Below are 22,003 nucleotides of genomic sequence, written 5' to 3'. Positions count from 1 at the left end.
TATTTTGCAAGGTCAGTGAGGTATCCCTTTCTGATAATATGGGATCTTCTGATTTGCTAGGTACTCCAAACTGAGAGGCGTGAATGAGGTGTTTGTGAGCTAGAGACCCTCTTCCAATTTCTTCTAAGTAGAATGCGGAGTAATATCTGAACTGCACTTTAAATACAAGAGATGGGCAGCCCAATCCTGAGCTGCCCGCGGCACCCAGGCTCGGCAGCACCGAGAACGGCTGCTGCCAGATCCTGCACGCCCCAGGCTACCACGGACGGTGCCTCGGGAGAAGGGGACTTTTGTCCCCTTCCCCCGGGTAACGTAAGCAGTCCTGCAGTGGGGCTACTCACAAAAGGTCACTGGTAAGGTAAAGGCGTTTGTGTATGGTGCAGAGCCATCCGCAAGCGCCTTGGATCCTGTGAAGCGGAGCTCCGTGGACCCACCTCCCTCCCTCCCCCGGCACGCCTCCAGCCCACCCTCCTCCCGGTGTCACGCCTCCCCCCCTCCGCCTCCTGCAGGCCTTCCCCCTTCTGGGAACACCTCCTCCCCGCCCCAGTCCCCATCCCCCACACATTTGCAGCAGTGCTCAGTGGCACAAAGCTGTGCCGCCGAGCGCAGGATTGGGCTCTTAGATAATAGGGTTCCTGCTGTTTAAACTAAGAAGAATAAAATGTGTACTTCTGCTGCATATGATTGGATAGTTCCAATTGATATCCAATGATAGTTCCATCGAAGTCTTGGAAGGAAATTAAAAGAAACAGTTTTGAATGATCAAACATCATATACTTCAGAGATTATTTTTCTGAACGCTAATAAGTCAAAATGTTAATAAGCTGAAATAAGGCTATAAGGATTGCTTCTTTTGTTTTCAGGGAAATAATGATTTTTAACCAATTATTTGATCCAGTCAAAGACTAATGCCTTGAAAACTCAAGAAGAGCAGACATGTCTATTGTGGTTTGTCTACCAGCTGGGTGGCTGTTGGACCATCTCTCCTTCATAAACAAGTCTGGCTACCAGTTGTGCCACCCCCATGACGACTCTGTTGGGGTCTTTTGTGATGATACTGCTACTGCTTCCTCAGATATGGAACCTGCTGTGTCTGCTACCCCAGGAACAGCAAGTTCTTACAGATCAAGTACTGTTTCTGATTTCAAAGATGCAGGAAAGAAAACAGGTGAAACAATAAAGGAAACTTACATATTTTGGGAAGAGTTTTTTAATGTGTTAAAGCCCCATATAACTGCATACTCTCAAGTAGAATCTCAGCAAAGGAATTCTGGACTTGGTCGAGAAGATGCTGGATCGGAACAGCACGAGGGAGCCCAGAATGGCAACTCTTACTCTGCAGCAAATGCCAAGAAGGTATAGCATAAAGAGACTTCTGATTACCAAGGTACTCTGCAACCAAATTTAGTTTAGAATTGTTTCAAAAAGACCATAGATCTCTTACTCATTGATGAAATAAATCATTGTATACTCTTCCTGGAGCCAACTTAAGTAGCCAGCTTGATGTAATCCTGGGCTTTGAATCTTCTGCAGAAGTGCAAGTAACCAGTGTGCTTCTCTATAATATGGTTACAAAAACCTACAAGGCTGCAACCCTAAACATACTTACCTGGCAGTTCCATTGAACAGAGTGGGACTTACTTCTAAGTAGACATGCATAGGGTTGCCCTGGAGAATTATTACAACATCTGTAAGCAGAGGAAAATCTGAGGATAGCACACAAGTTCCTGCAAGCAGAATTTTCTTACTTTTGTAGGCCAGGGTTGCTTAAGGTATACATTCTTTCTGAAATAGTAATGGTTCTGTTACTTCTGTGCCATCTTTAATAGTTACTAGTTCTACTAAGTACTATAAAAGAAATACATGCCTTCATTTTAGATCTGCCCCACTAATGGGCTAAAAAGGCACCCTTTAAGTTGTGGTTCTCTTATACTTAGCAGAAGGAGAGGAACTGCCCCTTGCTGAACCTATTCTCCATGACTCCATCTAGTTCTAGAACTATGTAAATTAGTGGTGAATTACTGAATCCTGTCTGAGGGCCAAATCCTATCCAACTTTCCAGCCCTGGTATAGCCATGCCAGTGGGGTATGCACTGCAACCTGTGAAGGGCAGGTTGTTACGGAGCCCTCCACAAGGTAAGGGAACTTTTGTTTCCTTGCCTCGGGGCTACATTGCAGCTGCACCAGCACTGGAAAGTTGAATAGGATTGGGCCCCAAGTTAATTCTGTAAGGGCACAATCCTAACTGGCACATAGGCCGGCATAAGTCCCCCGGGAGGGTTGCAAACATGCTGTAAAGCACATTTGTGCCTCTGTGGGAGGAAGCTGCGTTGGCACATGTAGATGCACCAATGTGCGGAGGCTGGCAGAAGCCTCTGCGGCGGCTTCCTCGCCGCCGCTTGTGTCAGCGCACCCGTGCAGACACAAGCAGCAACGGTAGGCGTGGGGGGTGGGAAAGAGACAGGAGGGGGGTGTTTCTGGGTGGGGGGAAGGCGGGTGATGGGCAGCCCCGGGGGTGGGCATGTGGAGAGCCAGGGGCGGGGCTGGGACCCAGCAGTTATGCCAGATCCCAACCCCTGTCCCCAGAGAGAACAGAGTGGCTTCCAGCCACTCCACTCTCCTCAGACTTGCGCCACCTCCAGAGGTGGCGCAGGTCCAAGGAGACCCATTGGAGCGAGCAGCTGTTACCCTGGGGTAAGGGAAAGAGCTTCCCCTTGCCCCTGGCTGAGCTGCTGCAGCCAACACACCTGTGTTGGATGTAGTGCAAAGCTCCTGGCTTGCTCCAGTGCAGGTTTGGATTGCACCCTAAGTTAACTATGTCTTCTGCCAAAAGGTATTTCTTTTTAAACTTACTGCTTATCAATGTCATTAGGTAACCGCAAGATAAAATTAAAGAGTGGAAGAGAAATCTTGGTACCATTTTCCTCCTAAAGGTATGCCCCTCTTTAGAACATTTAGGGTGCAATCCTAAGCAAATTTCCAGCACTGACATAGCTGTGCCAATTTTGCATGTATTGTATCCTGCAGTGGGGTGGCAGTCAAGGAGGCCTCCTCAAGGTAAGGGCATGTCTGTTCCCTTACCTTGGGTCTACACTGCAGCTAGGTCAGTGCTGGAAAGTTGGTTAGGATTATGCCCTTATTTTCTTATTTTTAGCTGTCATGGCTACTGACATTTATTTTTGCCTTCCATGGTAAAAAAAATAGCAAACCCAAAATAGCTTACAATAGTAAATTAGCATGGGCTTATATGGGAATTGAACTCAGGATCTTTCATACCCAAGATGAAAATTATGATCCTGATCCAACAGGCCTGACCTCAGTCGTTCTGAGGACGCACCATGGCACAGATTTAAACTAAGGGCACTGTGGTGCCTCTCAGTACTAACTACCATGTTGGCTGCAGCTGGTGAGTAGGTAGTGCTGGTATTGGTAGGGATCCATCAGTTGCCTGACCATATAATTCCTCCTATTGATGTCATCTGAGTATGTGGCCCAGCTTCACAGAAGCAGCTCCCATTCGAATAGGAAATGTAGGTGACAGAGCTTTTGGTTATCTCTTTTTCTCCTGTTTTGGAATGCAAATTCATCACAGAATTGACTTGTAGCCTACAGTTTAAGTCACTGAATGCTGTGTTGTTTGCATTTAATAGCAGCACTACTTACATTTATGCATGTTGTTGACTTTAGAAACGAAAAAGAAGAAGTGAACTCAACCATGGCGAACGTGCTGCATTAGAATATCATTTAAAGGTAAGTTTGAAAAAGAATCATGATGGGGAATTGTTTATTAAGAATTACACTTCCATTACTGCAAAATTTATACCTGCACATTTATTGTGTGCAAAAGGCTCTGTGTACCAAGAAAAGTTTAATGAGCATATTTCTCACATAAAATGATTAATTCTGCAAGCTGGCTAACTTGAGAGACCAAGAATCTGGTCATATCTCCTTCTCATTTCAGAGCCCAGTGCTGAGGTCCGTGGCACGGCCCCACGCAGAGGACCTCAGTCGCAAACGTGCCATAAAGCACGTTTGCAGGGCTTACCACCGGGCTCCTGCCGGAGCTAGCCCAGCTCCAGCCGGTGCTGGGCTAGCATGAGGCGGTTGCCCGGGTTCCGCAGTCTCCTGGACTGCTGGGCTGCAGAATGGGAGGCGGGGGCATAGCCGGAGGCATTCCTGGGAGGGGTAAGGTGGGTGGGAGGCGTGTCGGGGGAAGGGGAGAGGCAGATCTGCAGAACCAAGCTCTGCAGGATCCAAGGCACTCGGGCAGGGCTGCTCGCCCTACACGAGCGCCTTTACTTTAGCACTGACCTTTTGGTCACCGCTAAAGTGAGTAGCCCCATTGCGGGGCTGCTTCCCTTACTAGGGAGAAGGGGAGGAATTCAGCAAACACTCCTTGGGTTTTTTAAAGCAATCCCCTCTGTTGCTACCACACCTGCCCCTGTGTGTATGTGTGAGAGAGAGAGCAAGAGCAAGAGAGTGAGCTCCACCTTGCTGCATGTGATCTGGCTGCAGAGGTTTTTCACCCCCTCTTCCCTTCTTCAGCCTCTTTGCTGGCTCCAGGAATGTTACTGTTCCTTGCAAGGGGAATCTCTTCCAGGGCTCCAGGGCTATTTCCCTGCCTGGGTGAGGCAGAGCCTTTTTGTAGTGTTTTGGGCTGCCTGGAATCAGTGAGTGAGCGCAGGGCAAAGGAGCGCAGATGCCAGCACAGGGCAAAGGTGTGTGTGACTTTCAGTGCCCCCACCCCATTGAGTTGAGAGAAATCCGCAGATAAAAAATCAGTGGATAAATAGGCTGCACCTGTATATGAAATAAACAATAAAAACAGAAATGTAAAACAAACAGCTGCAGCAATCAAATTCCCCTAATCCTTTACAGTCTCCTTCTGCAGGCCGCAAAGGTGAAGGAGCCATAGCAGACCATTAAAAGATTGTGGGCAAGACTTTGCAAAAGCTGTTTTCACAAACTTATGTATATGGTGGAGTCACTTATCTTGCACAACAACAATCTGCCACTAAGCCATGGCTTTTCAAACTGGGGTGTCACCTGTGGGCCCTGGTCTCTGCCCTCTTAAGGGGTGGGGGCAGCCAGGAGGCAGGGAAGATCACAGGGGCTTGTGAGATCACAGTACACTTACCAGAGCCTCCTTCAGCAATTGCTTCACTTTTGCAGCTTCGGGGAGCCCTGCAGACAGTCGCGCAGGGCCCCCCCCACACCCAGGAGGCTGCAGGAGGCTCTGGTAAGTGCACCCAAGCCCTGCAGCCCCTTGAGCTGCCCCCCCCGACTTACAGTGGTTTTCAAACTCCCTGAGATTTTGAAAACTGCTGCATTAAACTGAAACCAGTCCTCTCATGAGTGGAAGAGACTTTTTTACTAGTAGAAGCCTTTGAATCCAAGCCATTATTTATAGAGCAATACATTGGTGTATTTTAGATTGGGCTATTTCAGAAGATACTTCAATGTCTCAGTCAGACCCATGTGATTTAGGTTTCATGGTCTCCCCTTGTATCTGGCCTATTTGGATAATTACATTGGGCAGTGGTTCAGATGAATGCTCCCCCACTCCCCAGCAATTAAGAAAAGTGGCCAGGGTGTGAGGAGAGAGGCCAGAGTGCACAAGCATTCTAAATGTGCAAATCCTTAATCTCATGGGACTGGTTGGAATGATAAGAGTATCAGTCAACTATCCACTTCATGTATCTGTGGCCTTCTCATATTGTAGTTTCAGATTTTTCAAAATTTGCTTGGATTATATTGTGTTTTCTGTTGTTAGTTCAAATAATCTTAGGCTGCAATCCTAACCACACTTTCCTAAGAGTAAACCCCATTGAGCAAAATAGGACTTACTTCTGAGTAGACCTGGTTAGCATTGTGCCCATTATATTACAAGTCTCGGTCACAAACTGCAAACTCTGAAGTCAACTAACACCTGTATCTGAACTGGAATTTTAAATTTACTTTTTCTTCGGCATCCTATTTCAGTTGTTTTTCTCTCTTATCTTTTGTTACTATACAGATCAGTGGGGTTATTTCAGAAGGTACAAGAATTTTGGTGCAGGAGGGACTCAGAAGTGGTTTCCTTAAGTTAAGGTCTACTGAACAGATTGGGACCAAGACTCATATTTTTGCACTCAGTGACTGTGGTTTGGCAGAATTATGTGAGATGGCAAAACAATTTTCTTCTGTGAATGAAGCTGTTTCCGTAACAAAAGAGGACATCTCTGCTCCAGAACATGTTCCAGTTTCCTGTATCACAGAAAACAACACAGCCCATGCAAAGATAGTGACAGTAATTGGACAGAAGTACCTGTTTCCTCCCAAAAGCAGTTTTCTTTTATCTGATATTTCTTGTATGCAGCCCCTTCTGGACTGTAAGTACATTTCCAAGTAAAATTGCCTGTTAGTAGAACTCTCTTCCCTTAATAAATGAGAAACATTTTATGGTACATTTAAAATTGACATGTTGTCCAATTAATTTGATTGAATATGAAATTGAGACATTGCAGTTTAATCAGAAGTACATCTTTTATCTTTATGTGCATTCAGAGCTGTCAGTAAAAACTTACAGTGGGATTGAAAAATAAATTTTGATTACTGTTTCAGAAGTCAGGAAAAAAAAGCACATTTCTATTTCCTGAAAATGTCAGAAAATCAGATACTTGAGTTATGTCTTATTTAATTTATGTGCTTGATTTTCAGTGCTGAAAAACCTTTCTTTCTTCTGTTTTCCTTCTAGATAATAAAAAATTTGGAGTGATTGTGATTGACCCACCATGGGAAAACAAGTCAGTTAAAAGAAGTAATCGGTAAGTTTTCAAATGTTAAACGTAACGCACGCACGAACACACTTTAACAGCTCACCTTTAGTATTGCTGCAGGACTTGCGTTATAGCTTTATTTTAGTTCCACATGGGCCAGCCACATGCGGCTTGTACCAGTGAAGCAATGAAGATTCATACATATATGTACCAGGATATCTACACAGATCACAGAATCCATTACACTGGCTTAGGTAGTAATTAACTAGGGAATTAACCAGGGAAACTTTACTGTGTTTTAGTTTTTCTTCTAGTTGGAAATCTGAATGTAATGAGTTTTGATTCTTAGCATTCTTTTAAGTGAAATTGCTGCATTAGAACGCGTGAATTGCTTCTCCAGTGGGATACTGTAGTTTTGTATTAGTAGAACTTCAATTAAATTGAATCACTTTAATATGAAAGCAGTGGGGAATCTGGCCTTATATATTATAATGATACTGTGGTTGAGAAAGTGGGGAAAGGTGAGATTTCAGGCTGCGGTTTAACAGCGGGATGTTTTTGAACTGATTTTTTAAAAATAAGAGTACTTTATAATTGTAAACATGTTCCTAGAAGCAATATAACTTTGAAAGCACTCTACTATTTCAAGGCTGATCAAAATGAATGGGATATGTGCCTGTGGAATGTTTTGCTAGATTAAAACTTTTCAGGTGTGTGCCTAATTAATCACATTTTTAAAAATGTGCCAGGTAGGACATCAGTTGTGGAAATTTGGAGCAGACCTATAAATCCTTTAAACTAAGTGATGAGACAAGTTAAAGCACCATCATTTCAGTTTGTGTTGTATTGTGTAAATGCTTTGTGTTGACTCAAGGCCATTCCTGTCCTTCCAGTGCCGATGCAGCTGCAGTGCTGCTCCGAGGTAAGGGTAACAGACATTTCTTATCCTGAGAAGGCCTTCCTGATTGCCCCCCCCCCACTACAGGATGCAGTACACTCCCTGTTGGCATGGCTGCATTGGTGCTGTAAAGTTGGATAGGATTGGGCCCACATACAAATATAGTTACTGCCCCACCCCGGACTATACGGTTGACATACAAGCATTTCCGTGTGGATTCTAATTCCACTGTTATTTGAATGATGGGGGGAAGGTGGTATCATCCCATTTTGTTAAGTAGGGAGGGTGGAGAAAGGAACAAGCTGTTAATTCCAAGATATGCGGGCTTGCTCGTAAGCCCTGAATGGAAGGAACTTAAACATACTTTTCCCGATCTTCTCTACTCTGAATTTTCTACACCAGTGCATTCCACCCCATGCAAAGCAAGCAAGCCAAAAGCCCTGCCATATTGGATTTAGGCAAATTGTATCACCTGAGAAGATTCTTGGAAGAAAGGTAGTGCTTATGTACTCATTATGTCTGCTTCCCTTGAAGTTCCCAGTTTATTAATTTTGGCAACGTCGGCCAAATTCTACCCGTTTATATAGTACTCTGTAGTAATAATGACAAATGAAGAAATGCAATAGAATTGGTTTCTGTTTGCATTCATAATTCACTGTTCTATAGTGTGTTTGAAATTGACTTCAATATAGGTTACAAAGTACAAAAGCATTAATAGTTCTACACGTACCACTTCTCTACAGTCCTGTATGAATACTCTGAACTGCAAATAAATATTTCAATGTGGATATAATTTTTATATGCTTTAGAACGTCTGATTTTGGGGAAGGATAAATATTTTAATCCATATTGCTGTGCCTGTTGGATCAGAATGTAAAGAAACAAGCATCCCTGGTGCCAGCAGATTTCACCACTGGATGTCACTCTTGACTCAGATATTATAGGCATGAGAAAATGTTTGTAGAAATGATCAAAGTAAGTGTGATGCTTTATCAGGGCCTGTTTTCCTTGCTAGCTTCGGGTCAGCTCAAATGTTCTATGTACATCCACATGTAGGTATGGTTACTTGTCACCATGGCAAATCAAGCAGATTCCTGTGCCAGCCCTGGCGGCCCCAGATTGTCTTGTGGTCACGTGGGTCACTAACAGACAAAAGCACCTGCGTTTTGTAAAGAATGTACTTTATCCCCACTGGTCTGTGCGTGGAGTAGTTGAGTGGTACTGGGTGAAAGTAAGTTGCTGAAACATTTCTCTTTTATCCTTCTGCAAGTTTTGAAATCCTTTCCCAATAACAGTATTTTTTAATGTATGGATCCCATTTAAAATACATTTTCATTTGTTTGTGTATTATTTCTATTATCTTCTCTTTCAAGGATCACTTACAGTTGGGGATATCAGTCAATTAAAGAATTCTTAATAGATTAATCATATGACAGTATGAGTTCAGTTTGAGTACTGAAATCTACATAAATGTACATATGCATGAGACTCTTAAGAAAAAAGCAGCATGTCTTGGTTTTCAGATTGAGGGTGTGTGCATGTTTCATGGCCAGCATAATCTCAAGAAGCTGCAATCCTCCTCCTGTATGGGACAGAAGGTGGAATACCTCTTCTCAGATAACATTTCCCACTTGTGGTTTTTGTAAATTATTTTTTGCAATAATACATAATAAGAGATCTACTGTCCAATGGCAATCCTAGTGCAAATATAACTCTTATTTCACTTTTACTCACTCAACATGTGCATAGATTAGACTGAGTGACAGTGAAAGTTTTACTAGGTTAAATGAATTGAATAAAGTTTATTGCATTGATTTGCACTTGCAAAATTGATTTTGAATTTCTTTGTATCAGGTTACAAAGTCTGGAGAGTTTGTCTTTCCATTAGATTCATTGCACAAGAAACCTTATGAAGTTCTCATTTTGGGCAGAGTCCAAAGAAATCCAAATGTACCATTAAGGTATAAGTCTATTGATTTCTTTATATTATTAATGTGCGCTATTATTATATGACATTCATTAGTGGTACTCAGCTGAGGTTACAAACAAGCTCTTAGGACTGGGCAAGACCCTTTCCTAGCATACCAATTTGGAATTTGAAGTATGCCTTGTACAACTGTAAGAAAGCGTCAAGCTGTAAGAAAGCAGTAACGTATTGTGGCCCTTATTTCTCTATATTTATATAGCACCATCAATGCTATATTTATTTATATAGCACTTAGCAATGGAAGAGAAGACCTGTCCTAAGAGTCTCACCATCTAAAATAGACACACGGGATATAGCAGAAGAAGAAGCAGGGAGAAGAGTGATACTGGGCAATTTAGGGAAGAACATGCAGTTGTTTCAGGTACATGTACCTAGAGCGTGTTGCAGTAAGACAGAAGGACTGGGGTAGTGCCAAAGGCTTCATGGATGAGGTGGGTTTTGAGGAGGAATTAGAAGGAAAAGGCATCTCTCTGATGATCAGAGAGGGCATTCCAGGCATAAGCAGCAGCAAGAAAGAGGGTTTGGAGCCATGAGGGGAACAGAAGACCTTTGAGTGTCTGAGGGTAATTGAGCCAGAGGAGTGAAGGTCATAGTAGGTTACTGTTTTCCTTGATGTTGCAAAATTCTACTTTTCTGGCTATGATTTTGGGAGGACTTGCCAGCAGATACCACTAAATGATAGTCAGTAGTTTCTAAAAACTTGAGTGAGATGTCAGTGAAACAGTTGCATACGTTTCCTCTGTTTGCTCCTCCCTCCACCACTTTCCCTCCCTCCTTGCCTCCTTTGTGCTAATATCTAGAGTAGACTGTAAGCCCATCAGGACAGGAACCTGCATTCTTATTTTACACCAGCTGTCACACACATTGATTGTGCTATATAAATAAACATGTATGTGAAACGAAAACTGGGAGCAAAGAGTAACTTAGGTTTATGGCTTGGTGAGGTATTTCTCTCCCCTTTCCTCTTTTGAACAGGCAGCCTCTTTGCTATATTACAAACACAGCAACCTACTTGGGGAACTCCCTTTTCAATTTTCTGTTTCGCATAGGGGTATTAGTGTTAAAGAAACACAACATAATTAAAGTTCCCTTAGTCTCACTGAGCTAGGTTCGCAGTCCTTTGGCCCCTGGCCAGGGTCTGTCCCTGAAAAGGCTGAGAGCTGGTGGTTTAGTACAGCTACTTTGATGTATACAGGTGGGTAAATTTAACTAACCCCAGCCTAGACAAGAAAGGATTATTGTAATAAAACCGGAACTCTCCTGCTGACATTGTATAAATTGGGTATCTCTTATACCCACCTTGATTTCTTTGACCAAAAGGCTGCAAACAGTCCTTCCATCTCATGTTAACAACTCTGGCCTATTGGTTGTTGCTGCCAAATAAGTTTTTTGTTCCCTTCAATTAAATAGAGATCTGTTTGTTAAGAGCAGGCAATAGTCTACAGCTGAAATGGATATATTAGTTGTGTTATATTTGTCTTCTTCCTGTAGTCTTCTTCCTTTATTGGTTTTTTTCAGAAGCTTAAGCAATTTCATAAGCTATCCTTTATCTTTCAGAAAAACAAATATACTCTGCAGTTATTTAGTTTCCGCTGAGGCTTACCATACAGTGTGATAGTGAGAGTACCTTGGTCCCTTATTCTGCTTGAGAAAAAAAGTATCCATTGAAGTATGGGTCTATATCAAGATACCGTATTTGTGTTTCTCACTTGAGACTTTCCCCTTCTGTTTTATGTAGCATTTCAGAAGACGAAACACTTCACATTCCAGATCATAAATTAATTGTGAGTGTGCCTTGCACTCTTCATTCACATAAACCTCCTCTTACAGGTATGTTCTTGAAATAACTCCATAAAGCTGAATATTTTCATTTTCAAATACAGATATCCGTTTGGCTAATTAGTGGCTTGAGAAATTTTGTTCCTTTGTTTGTGTTTTTAGTTTCCATCTGCCCCTAATGCATAGTGAAGCTGATAAAAAAATATATCTAGATTTTCAATATATGTGAATTTCATTCTCTGTTTCCAGCTTTGAATCTGGACCGTTTAGATCAGAGATACAACTGCATATGCTTTATAATTGTCATAGCTACTTTAAAAAAGAGTTTGACCATGAAAATCATCTAGTTGTATTTGTTTAGTGTTTACCTAAAAAGATTGCATCTGAAGAGGGTCTAAATAGAGCATCATCTTGTGCATCTTAATGGCAGTTTGAGAGGTTTGGGTAGATTCCATGTTGGTCTAGGATTCTATCAGTACCACTCAAACTGTTGATCTTAACATTAGTTTGTTAACTTGAGCAGTCATTGTGGAAGACTGAACCTTGTATTTTATCATGGCAAGCAAGTTCAGTCTGAATGAGAAAAGTGCTGCCAAGCAATACCAGTTGGTAAAGACTTGGAGGAAGAGTTCTTTCCTTTTGGTTTCTTCTCAGGTTAGGTCAACTTAGGTCATTGCAGTAGCTATGACCTAAATTCAGTTCTGATTTCAAACTACTCCTGCTGATTATTAAGGACCAAATTTTGAATCTAGTTTTGAAATTCTCAGTGGATGGTGACATATCTTTCAATCAGCACACTCAAATTATGCTAGAAATTCAGATTTCCAGTTTGTACCACAACCATCCCTGATTTATTTGCAAGGCTTTTAGCCAGAATATTTTTAAAATGCAAAATTATTTTAAGTCTAAAGCAAACTAGAAAAAATTGCACCAGAACCTCATAGTCTTATGGGTATGAATACAAAGGTCAAAATTCAGTGTTTTCAGATGAATAAAGCCGTTCACGTTATGAAGTTTGAAGTTATGTTTCTTACTGCTACTGTGTACTGAATAAACTATTATTAGTCAAGGAAGAGGTCAAGAAATCTTTGTGGATGTTTCTTGAATAAAGCAACTGTGAGTGACACCTTATTAAAAAGTACAAACAAGCAAGAAACAAAGTTCATCATGTTTATCATACATAAATATTATATATTTAGTATATAAATATAAATGATGGTAATATCTGCATCATTTATTAAAGGACATAGTGCAAAGAAAGTGACAAGAGAAAAACCCAGCATGTGATCAGGAGTGAGGAATGCATTGTGTGCATAGAAAAGCTAAATGATTGACTCTGCAAACCCTAACACACTTACTAGGAGTAAATGTGCTTAAGATTTCACATTAAAGCTTCCATTCTATGGGCATGGCACACCTCACTTGCATCAGGCTGCATGAAGTTCAGCTTATAAAGGAAGAACCACATTCAAAGTCCTGATAAGAAGAAAATCAATTTTTAAGGCAAAATTTTTAAAAAACTGTTAATGAAGGAGGCTATGAAATTTCCAAAAATATCCAAAATACTGGATAGACTCTGATAAAATTAGCATTTCTAAAGGGTTGCCAGGACTATACAGAGAATTCAGATATGGATTTCAAACTATTGAACTCCAGACTGGGGGCAGGGAGTATATTTCACTATTAATGTCCTCTAAGTTGCTGAAGTGCAAAAACCGGATAAGAGTGACAAATAGTTCCTAGATTTGCCAGAAGAGGGAAGTGGTTTCAAATTCATAGCTGATTTTGAACAGTATGAAAATGAGCAGAAAGTTGGGATGAAATGAAATCCTGATCATCTATATCAGTGGTTCCCAATGTTTTTTTCACTTGTGTACCCCTTGGCAGTCCATTTCCACAAATTGTACCCCTCTTATTAGCAAAATGTTTGTAATCAATATAGTTATTATTTCAGATTTTATGTTTTTAACTACTAATCCATAGCTGATAAAACATGAATTGATGAGCAGAAAGTAGCAGTTGCTGGAGCTTTCACAGCCAGCTAGCTGCCTTCCGTCCTGCCTTGCCAATCCTGCAAAGCATTCTAATACAGACCTGCCTTTTTCTGCCATTATTCATTTATTTTTCAAATACTTCTAAAAGTCCTGGCAAGTTCCCCTGGGGATACATATACCCCAGGTTGGGAACCACTGATCTGTATGTATTGATGCTTCATTTTAAGGATCAACAAGTGTCGCAATATTAGTATTTATGCTACTGTCAACATTGTAAATTTCCCTTGGCAGCTGTATAGGTTTGGAGACCAGGCCTGGCCACAGACTCCCTCTGCTGGAGTGGCCCCAGAAGATAGTGGCCTCATTCAAGGATATCGGTGCTCTAATCCAGGGTCCCAGAGCTCTGAGGAGGGAGCAGACTGGTCAAGTTCTCCACCATTTGACCAGTCTGTTCCCTCCTTGGATGGTGGGTGGGGTCAGCCGTGCCATTGGTTTCAAGTCTCTCCTTGCCATCAGGCTGCATTCCCAGCCACAAAGCATCACCATCAGCTTGGACTGGCCCTAAAAGCCTTTTTTTCTTGAGTTCGGCTGCTCCTTTTCTGGCCTAAACAACCCCTCTGTTCCCCATAAAGGTCTTTGCCATCTGCCGGTGGCTCCTCCCTTCCAGCCACACTCAGCCTTCCTCTGTTTCCCAGGCTACTTCCCCTACCCTCTCCTTCCCCCATTGCTTTCCTGGTGATCCATAGCCTGACTCCAGCCTGGCTGAGCATTCCTTCTCCTATGTCAGCCCTGCACCCCAGCACCAAAAGTGCCTACAATGGTTGTGGAACCTTTGCAAGGCCGTGCCCAGGCCCAGCTCTGCAAGCTGTTGGCATTGGCTGCAACTCCCCTCTCTCACTCAGTAAGTCCACCCCCAGACAATCATATTTCTTCTTATGTTGCAGAATACGAATGTTGATATATATGTAGTCATTAAATGACTGATTATATCAATTTATTTCTCTGAAGGAAGAGGAATTGGCATATTAAAGTAAGCTATCAAAAAGCGGCATCTTGTTTCCTGCAGTGCATTTAACCATGAAATCCTGACATTAGGAGTTTCTTATGATATGTTTTCTGGGTTTAAGGCTCCCAGCTTTGATGTATCATTCTAAATATATTTAAACTATGAAAATATAGAAAATGAAATTCAATTCCGATTACTGCAGTACAATAGGCTTTTTCTGGTTCTGCTTGTGATAGAAGTAAAACATGAATCTGATAAGTACTGTATGTAAAAGACAGGTTTGAATTTCTGATATTTCATTCTGCTAACTTTGGAACTTTGCTCACCTTGAGGGGTAGTCCAAGCTATTTCATTTTTGTTGTTGTCGTCCTGCTAACAAAGGTTTCTGTTCTCCTGCTAGCAAATGTTTTTCAGCAGCGTCTTCTCCTTGTAAAGGAGAGACCTCATGAGGGATCTGGTCTCTTATGATGGTGTAGAATTGTCCCAATGAACAGACCTTTGCTGTAACCTCCTTACCAAGCCCAGCCTGGCTGAGCCACAATCACATAATTGTCAGGTGACTTGAGTTGGTGAAGAGACAAAAGACTGTAAAGTGAGAGCAGGCTGATTCCTCATATCACAACCTTTCATCCCAGTTGTTCCAGGCTTAGAATAGGTAAGATTAAGCCTGGAGCATTGATATCCCTATCACCTTTCTCCAAACCTAGGTTGGTTGGATCACACTGGTCCTCTGTTGTTAACTGTTCTTCATTGTTGCTATTCTTGCTAAACCCCTGTCACCATTAATGGAGGCTGCATAGCAGCGGAACGTGGTAGAGTGTTTCTTTAGAAATGTTTTTTTTTACCAGTGCGCATACAGTAATGAACTGGAAGCAGGAACAGGAACGCAAAACAGGGATTGGGCAGCCATGTCTTACAGCATGATCCTATGCATGTCTGCTCAGCCTCACTGAGTTCAGTGAGACTTACTTCCAGGTAACCATGTATAGGATTGCAGCCTCAAACTATGATCTGCAAAGCTCTCCTAAATCTGCTAAGACTTGTGCAAATGTTAACTTTTATTAAATTGTCTAGCCTTCCCGATGAAAAGATTCCCTTTTCTGACACCAGATGAATTGGCAACAGTGGCATTTTATGGGCAGAAGCAAACCTTAGCAATAACCATGTAAAACAGTTTCATGGTATTTGTGTAGGAAACCAAAAAGAGCAAAAAGAGATGAAATGCTCAGTTCTTGCACATAAAATCAGAGAAGTCTGCAGAGAGGGGAAGAAGGAAAATTGGGTTGAAAAGAGAATGCATATAGGTAGGGTAGGAAATTTATACCACAAAGTTTTCACCCTGTAGAGCTTTTCATTCATTTTTTTTTTCCAAGTAGAGGGTACAGTTTGAAGTGCAGGGTTGACCTGAGCATTTTTCAGCCTGGGTCTGCCTTTGAATATGGATCAGAAACTTTGGGCACAATCCAAACTGCATCTTGGGCTGATGCAAGTCCCTTGCACTGGCCCAGGAGGGTCGCAAACGTGCCACAAGGCATGTTTGCGCCTCCTTAGGAGGAAGCCGTGTCAACGCATCCAGATGCGCCGACACATGGAGGCTGAATCCAGCCTCTGTGGTGGTTTCTGTGCCAAGGCTTACATCAGCCTGGCTGGTAAAAATTTTCCTGCTTGATGATGCCACTTCCAGTCATGACATCACTTCCGGTGGGTCCCGACAGATTCTCATTCTGTCTCAGTGGGTCCCGTTGCTAAATGTGTGAAAACCACTGGACGAAGCATTGTGAAGATGAGTACCTTGTAGGATTGAACCACAACTATGCTCTATCTGTGAGCTCTTGGCCTGGAATAAGGTTTCACCCTTTTCCCCCAAATAGGTTCTATGCTTTTAACAGCTCTAAGCATAAATTCTCAACAGGTGAACTTTTCCTAGTTTCTTAGTGATGGGACAAGCCTACCAACTGACAGCCCAATCCTATCCAATTTTCCAGTGCCAGTGCTGCTGTGCCTATGGGGTATGCACTGCTTCCTGTGTTGGAGGTGCAGTCACAGAGGCCTCCTTAAGGTTTGGGAACATTTGTTCCCTTACCCCGGGGCTGCATTGTGATTGCACTGGTGCTGGAAAGTTGGATAGGATTGGGCTATGAATTGGGTTCCTGCCATGTTAAAGGTACAGAGAAAATTGTGGCAATCCTATCATAATATTGGCTATGAACCTAATTAAATAGGGTTACCAGATACAAAGGGAGACAGAGTGCCTATACTTTTAACCATTGTATAGAAGAGGGAATTTTGGCAAGTGTAGCTTTTCAAACCCTTCCATGTTGAGCTGCACCTGCCCAAACTCCCTCTTCTATACAATGGTTAAAGGTATAGGCACTATGTATCCCTTTGTATCAGGTAACCCTATAAATAAACAGGAGAGTGACTTTATGGATGTGCCGACAGTTTTTGAATTGAATTTTGTCAACAAAATTGTATTCTGTAAAGTGCTGAGCACTGTAACTGTGATCTGAGCTGTGAAGATATTTGAAACTTTTTGGTAAAAATTTGCTGAATGATTGATTGCCTTCTAAAGTGGACACTGGATACCAAATGTGATCACTGCTTTCCAAAGCCTGGGCATCCTTTTTAAAAGGGATTATAAAATGTATCTGATTGTACATACTTAATTTACAGTGCAAACAGTTAATCATCTATTTAAGCAACTAGATAAATATCTTTAGCTAGTGCAGAACTGATTTAATTGGTGGCTTTGTCCCAGGCAGTCCTAGGAATAAGAGTTCTATAGGAAGCAGTTAAATGCAGCAGACTCAATAAACTCTAATCTCAAAGTCTAAGAGTCCACAAAAGGAAGCCACAATAATGAACTCATACAAGCATGGGTATGCACTAATACAATATAAAACAACCCCCAGTCATTAAGCATTCATCTCTAAGGCTGCATACGTAAGAGTAAATGCTATTAAAATGGTTGGGCTTAAGTGAAAGCATACATGTGTTGGATCTGCCTGTGAGCATTTTTCCCTGGGAGTAAGTTTTCATTAAAATCAATTGGTACTGACATGTTTCGGCTCATGTCTCTTAATTTCTGTTTTTAAGCTGAAACTTTCACTCCCAAAGAAGGGATTTTAAAAACATTCTAGGTACAGCTGGCCATGCATTTTTTGAAAAGCTCACTTCTAGTCAAGAGATGTTAAGGCAACAACACTAGAAAAAAAAAAATCAGAGGTCATCTGTGGAGGTACTGAAATCCTCATTCCCTGTCTCCGAATGAATAGCGATAAATCAGAGCGACTGAAAGCGTTGACAGTATTGTTCATACTCTCAAGGTCATTTATTTCATATGCCTTTCTTGACTATAAATAGTAAAGCTGGCTGATGAAATCCTTGAAATTAATTTGGTCTCCTTTTTTTTTAATGAAACGTTCTTTTTTTCCCCCCATATTGCAACAGCTTAGAGGAAATTGATTTTTTTTTAAAACCACTTCTATTTCATCATCCTTATCCTTGTGTTTCTTTTTTTCTCCATCTCTTCTTCTTCCCCTCCCCCATGAAGAGATCTTAAAAGAATATACCAAGCCAGATGTGGAATGTTTAGAGTTATTTGCTCGGAACTTACAGCCTGGCTGGACCAGTTGGGGCAATGAAGTTCTCAAATTTCAGCACTTGGACTACTTCACTACTTTGCAGAAAGACAACAGCTTTGCACAATGATAAAGTGACAACAGCTATCTGTGTGGTGTGTTTTCTCTTTCTGAATTTCATCTTTCCCATGAGGGCTACATCAAGTGAAGTATAGATATAGTATACTGCTATAGTATAGTATAGATGCTGGAAATTAACATTTTTAAAAAAAAAAATCCTTGTGATAGCAAGAAGGTGATGCCTTCAAGTGCAAAATTTGGTCTTTTTGTAACTGGATTTCCTTTGGCAGTATGAATTTTGCAGTCTATGTAGAAGATAATACACATATGCATGTCTACTTAGAAGATAATCTACCCGGTCCATTGGAGTTTACTTTTGGGACATTGTGTTAGGATTGCAGCCTTACAGCACAATTCTATTCATGTTTACTTGGAAGTCTCAATTCATTCAGGCTTACTCACAGGTAATTGTGCATGGGATTGCAGCCTAAAGGCCCAATCCTATCCAACTTGGGCCCAATCCTATCCAACTTTCAGTACTGGTGCAGCCACAATGCAGCCCTGAGGTAAGGGAACAAATATTCCCATACCTTGATGAGGCCTCTGTGACTGCCTCCCCACCACAGGATACAGTGATACAGTTGGCACAGCTGCATTGGCACTGGAAAATTGGATAGGATTGGGCCCTAAGTCATTTGGACCACTGTTAATGGCAGCCCTCAAAACTTGGGCATGCCCTTTCAGTTGGGTTCCAGGGTCTTTATATGTAATGGGGCCCACCACATGTAGATCTCTTACCGAGTGGTCGCAAACCAGCATGTGTGAATGTGAGTAAAAGAGAAGAGAGAATAAATGTATTTTAAATGAGCAAGGCATACTCATTATTGTATGCCAGAAGTAGTTGTGGGTCTGTTGAACTGAACACTGAACTGCAATCTTAGGCTGCAATCCTATGCACATTTTCCTTGGAGTAAGTGACATTGAACTCAATGGTCTTACTTCAAAGTAGACATGCATAGGCTTGTAGTGTTACTTTGGGACCAATGGATGGCACCCAGAACAACTCTTCTGTGAGTAGAAATGCCCTCCATGATTGCAACCTCAGAAGGGGCATTCTGCTCACGAAAGGTCCATTTGAGCAAGCGGAATATTCCTTTCATCCTCTGATGAAGCTGGCCTTCATGAGGTGCTTGTCATTCACAAAAGTGTAACTCTGGATCCTCACGTGTCTTTATTTTAATGCTTTTCTCTGATACATTCAGGATTTAGATTGCATTGACTATGTATTCTTCTGATGTTCACTCTTCTTTAAAAAGATGTTCTACAATAGTTAATACAATAATTAAAATCCCCCCCCGAACTGATAAACGGTGTATATCCTTCTTTCCCCTGAGGGTTTGCTCTGAAAAAAAAATTGCTCTAATAAAAATTACCATATGTTTGTATTCAAGACTGCAAGAAGAGAAATATTTCAAGAAGAAACACTACTATTTATAAGAGAGCAGAATAAATCTTACCCTGCTACAAATTCAATAAACTTTGAATTGTTCAGTAGTCTGTTAAATTTTTAAATAAGCTCTGGAAATTCACAAGTGGACTGTTTTTTGTACTGTAATAATAAAAAAAAAATCAAATTTTGGGAATACTTTTTCTTGATACATTATTTACAGGCCTTTTATTTTCCAGTTGTGCATTTGATTTTAAATGCTTTCTTATTTTACCCTGTAGGACATTCAGAGCTAAAATAATGTCTTTTTTATTTTGGTGGGAGGAGGCAAGATACAGAACACAAAGAGAATGAAACTATCTGCTGGTGCTTCTTTTAACTTTTAGGTAGACAGCCATTTGTTTGTCCTTATAGCAACCAGGGGGCACATCATATAGGCACTGTCCAGAAAGTTCCTGTAGATATTCCCAATGGAATCGTTGCCATTTTATCCTTTTGAACACTAGACCCTATGCTATATACAGCTGACTGGAACTCCCTGAGGAACCCTTCTGTACCCTACACTTTGCAGGACTGTGGTCTTAAAGCCCCCGGCTATGCAGAGTTAGAGTCAAACCACACATTACTTTGAATGCATGATTTATTCCTGTATGCTTTTGATAAACAGCACATGCAAGGTGCACAAACCAGATCAGAACTGTGGTGGGAGGCCTGATGAGTTTTCACGCTTTGCCCATTCTGTGGTTCTGATCTGGATCACACATACTACTTCAGGAAAAAAAGAAAGCTTCCACACGGACACCCACAAGCTGGAGTAAGTGGATAGAGGGAAAAGAAAGACCCATCCTACAGTAAGTGTTTTGGCTAGATGGATTGTCAGAGGCTAGGTTTTTTTTTTACCTATAGGAAAACGGGCAGAAATACCAATAGAGTAACCTGGAGACATCAGGGACTCCATACATTCATATGAAGGAGCATAAATTAGCAGAAGTGTTTAGCTGGAATTTCCTCACTTGTTCTTCTGCTGGTGACAGAGTGTCAGTCTTTTATCAGCAGTGAGGGAGTAAGACAGGGAAAAGAGGAAAATCTTATTTATTGAGATCTAGCAACTTGAGACCTCAACCTGTCTAGAATTGCATCAGATAAAATTTGTCTCATCAGATAACCACAGTGCCCTTTCTTTCCCGTCATTACTTTCTTTGAGTTATTGAAGAAAGGAGAACAGATCATCCACTGGAAAGGTTATGTGAGTGTGAGTGTAATGAGAAGGAGGCTGGAACAAGGAAGTTTTCCAAATGGTAGAAGTTTCCAAAACAAGGTAGTTTTCCAAATAGCAGAAGTGATCAGGTGAGACCAGAGAAATGGGAGCAAGCATGACTTGTTTCAGGGGTGGCTGTTTTGGATCAAGCCGGGGGGGGGGGGGGGTCAGGAACAACTTTACATGTCTCCCAGAGAGAGGAGGATGGGTGAGACTGAAATGTATCCAGTAATAGTTTTTAGAATTAAGGAGAATCCAGTCAGCCTGAAATTGATGCGTTGGAAGCCCTTGTCTCCTAATTGAAGATACATGGGATGCTCAGTGCATAAATCCAGTTGCTCAATGGTAAGAGGAAGACACTATAGGTATGCTCCAGTGTGCTCTCTTTTTCCATAATCATTACATTTTGTGTTAAAAGCAGCATTGCAAATTGGTTCTGGACTAAAGTCCTGTTTAACAGTGAACAACTTGCAGCTAAGAGAAATATTGCCATTATTAGAAAGAACAACTTCATTTTGAAGATATTCTAAAGTCATTTAGGGTATATAGGGAATGTTATAATCAAACTTATTTTTTAATGAAAGTGAAGGTTGGAGTTTGATTTTAAAATGTCAAATTAGCATATGACCTTTACTTATTTTTATACTCTAATAAGCAAAAATATGATTGGTAATGCTTTAGGAGATATTTTTGGAACAGGTCTATTGATGGAGGCAAACGATGAAATTAAATTGCATAGAAATCTTCCAGCAGCCCCAAGAGGCCTCCTGTTTGAGAAGGTTAAAGCTGATGCGTAAAAAAAAGTATTTGTATGATCAGTATCTTCTCCTGTAAGTGTTTTGCTTGCAGTTGAGCTCGGGCTTAATATCGAAAGGAAAAAAAAACCACCACCCCCCCAAAAAAACTGTACCCTAAGACATTACTGTGGTTATTTAGGAGATAACAAATGTGATGATTTGTTTACTATGTTCATCATCCTCCAACCATCATTTGAGATAGGCAGGAAATACAAATTGGGACTTCTACACAAATCATTAGTAATAGAAGGAGTGCTGAAAGATGTGGGGGCATAGAATCATATTTATTCATGTCATTGAAAGAGGACTCGACGATGACTCACTTTATGGATCTTTGAACTCGTGTGCATTGTTTGTGAAGCCTTTCTTGACTTTGTCTAAGGTGACTTTCAACAGTGCGGTTATTCTGGACCTGTGGGCTAAGACCCACTGGTGCAC

General features: G+C 41.4%; 1 protein-coding gene across 1 annotated transcript; it reads left to right on the top strand.

Moving 5' to 3' along the window:
* Positions 1-927: 927 nt before the first annotated feature.
* METTL4 (methyltransferase 4, N6-adenosine) lies at positions 928-19,652 on the top strand. The gene is made up of 8 exons (XM_066622812.1): positions 928-1,356; positions 3,688-3,750; positions 6,017-6,371; positions 6,737-6,806; positions 8,713-8,887; positions 9,511-9,617; positions 11,382-11,473; positions 17,976-19,652. Exons 1-8 carry the CDS (start codon positions 937-939, stop codon positions 18,131-18,133), a joined length of 1,440 nt encoding a protein of 479 aa, XP_066478909.1. The 5' UTR covers positions 928-936; the 3' UTR covers positions 18,134-19,652.
* Positions 19,653-22,003: the final 2,351 nt, after the last annotated feature.

Source organism: Tiliqua scincoides, chromosome 4 (assembly GCF_035046505.1).
Source record: "Tiliqua scincoides isolate rTilSci1 chromosome 4, rTilSci1.hap2, whole genome shotgun sequence".
Classification (NCBI taxonomy): domain Eukaryota; kingdom Metazoa; phylum Chordata; class Lepidosauria; order Squamata; family Scincidae; genus Tiliqua; species Tiliqua scincoides.
Note: the sequence above shows the minus strand (reverse complement) of the source record. Positions and strands in the feature narration are given on the sequence as shown.

Coding starts and splice junctions, on each gene's coding strand:
- METTL4 (XM_066622812.1), top strand. CDS start 937: ATGTCTATTGTGGTTTGTCTACCAGCTGGGTGGCTGTTGGACCATCTC. Junction 6,372..6,736: donor TATGCAGCCCCTTCTGGACT/GTAAGTACATTT, acceptor TTTTCCTTCTAG/ATAATAAAAAATTTGGAGTG. Junction 8,888..9,510: donor TTGAGTGGTACTGGGTGAAA/GTAAGTTGCTGA, acceptor TCTTTGTATCAG/GTTACAAAGTCTGGAGAGTT.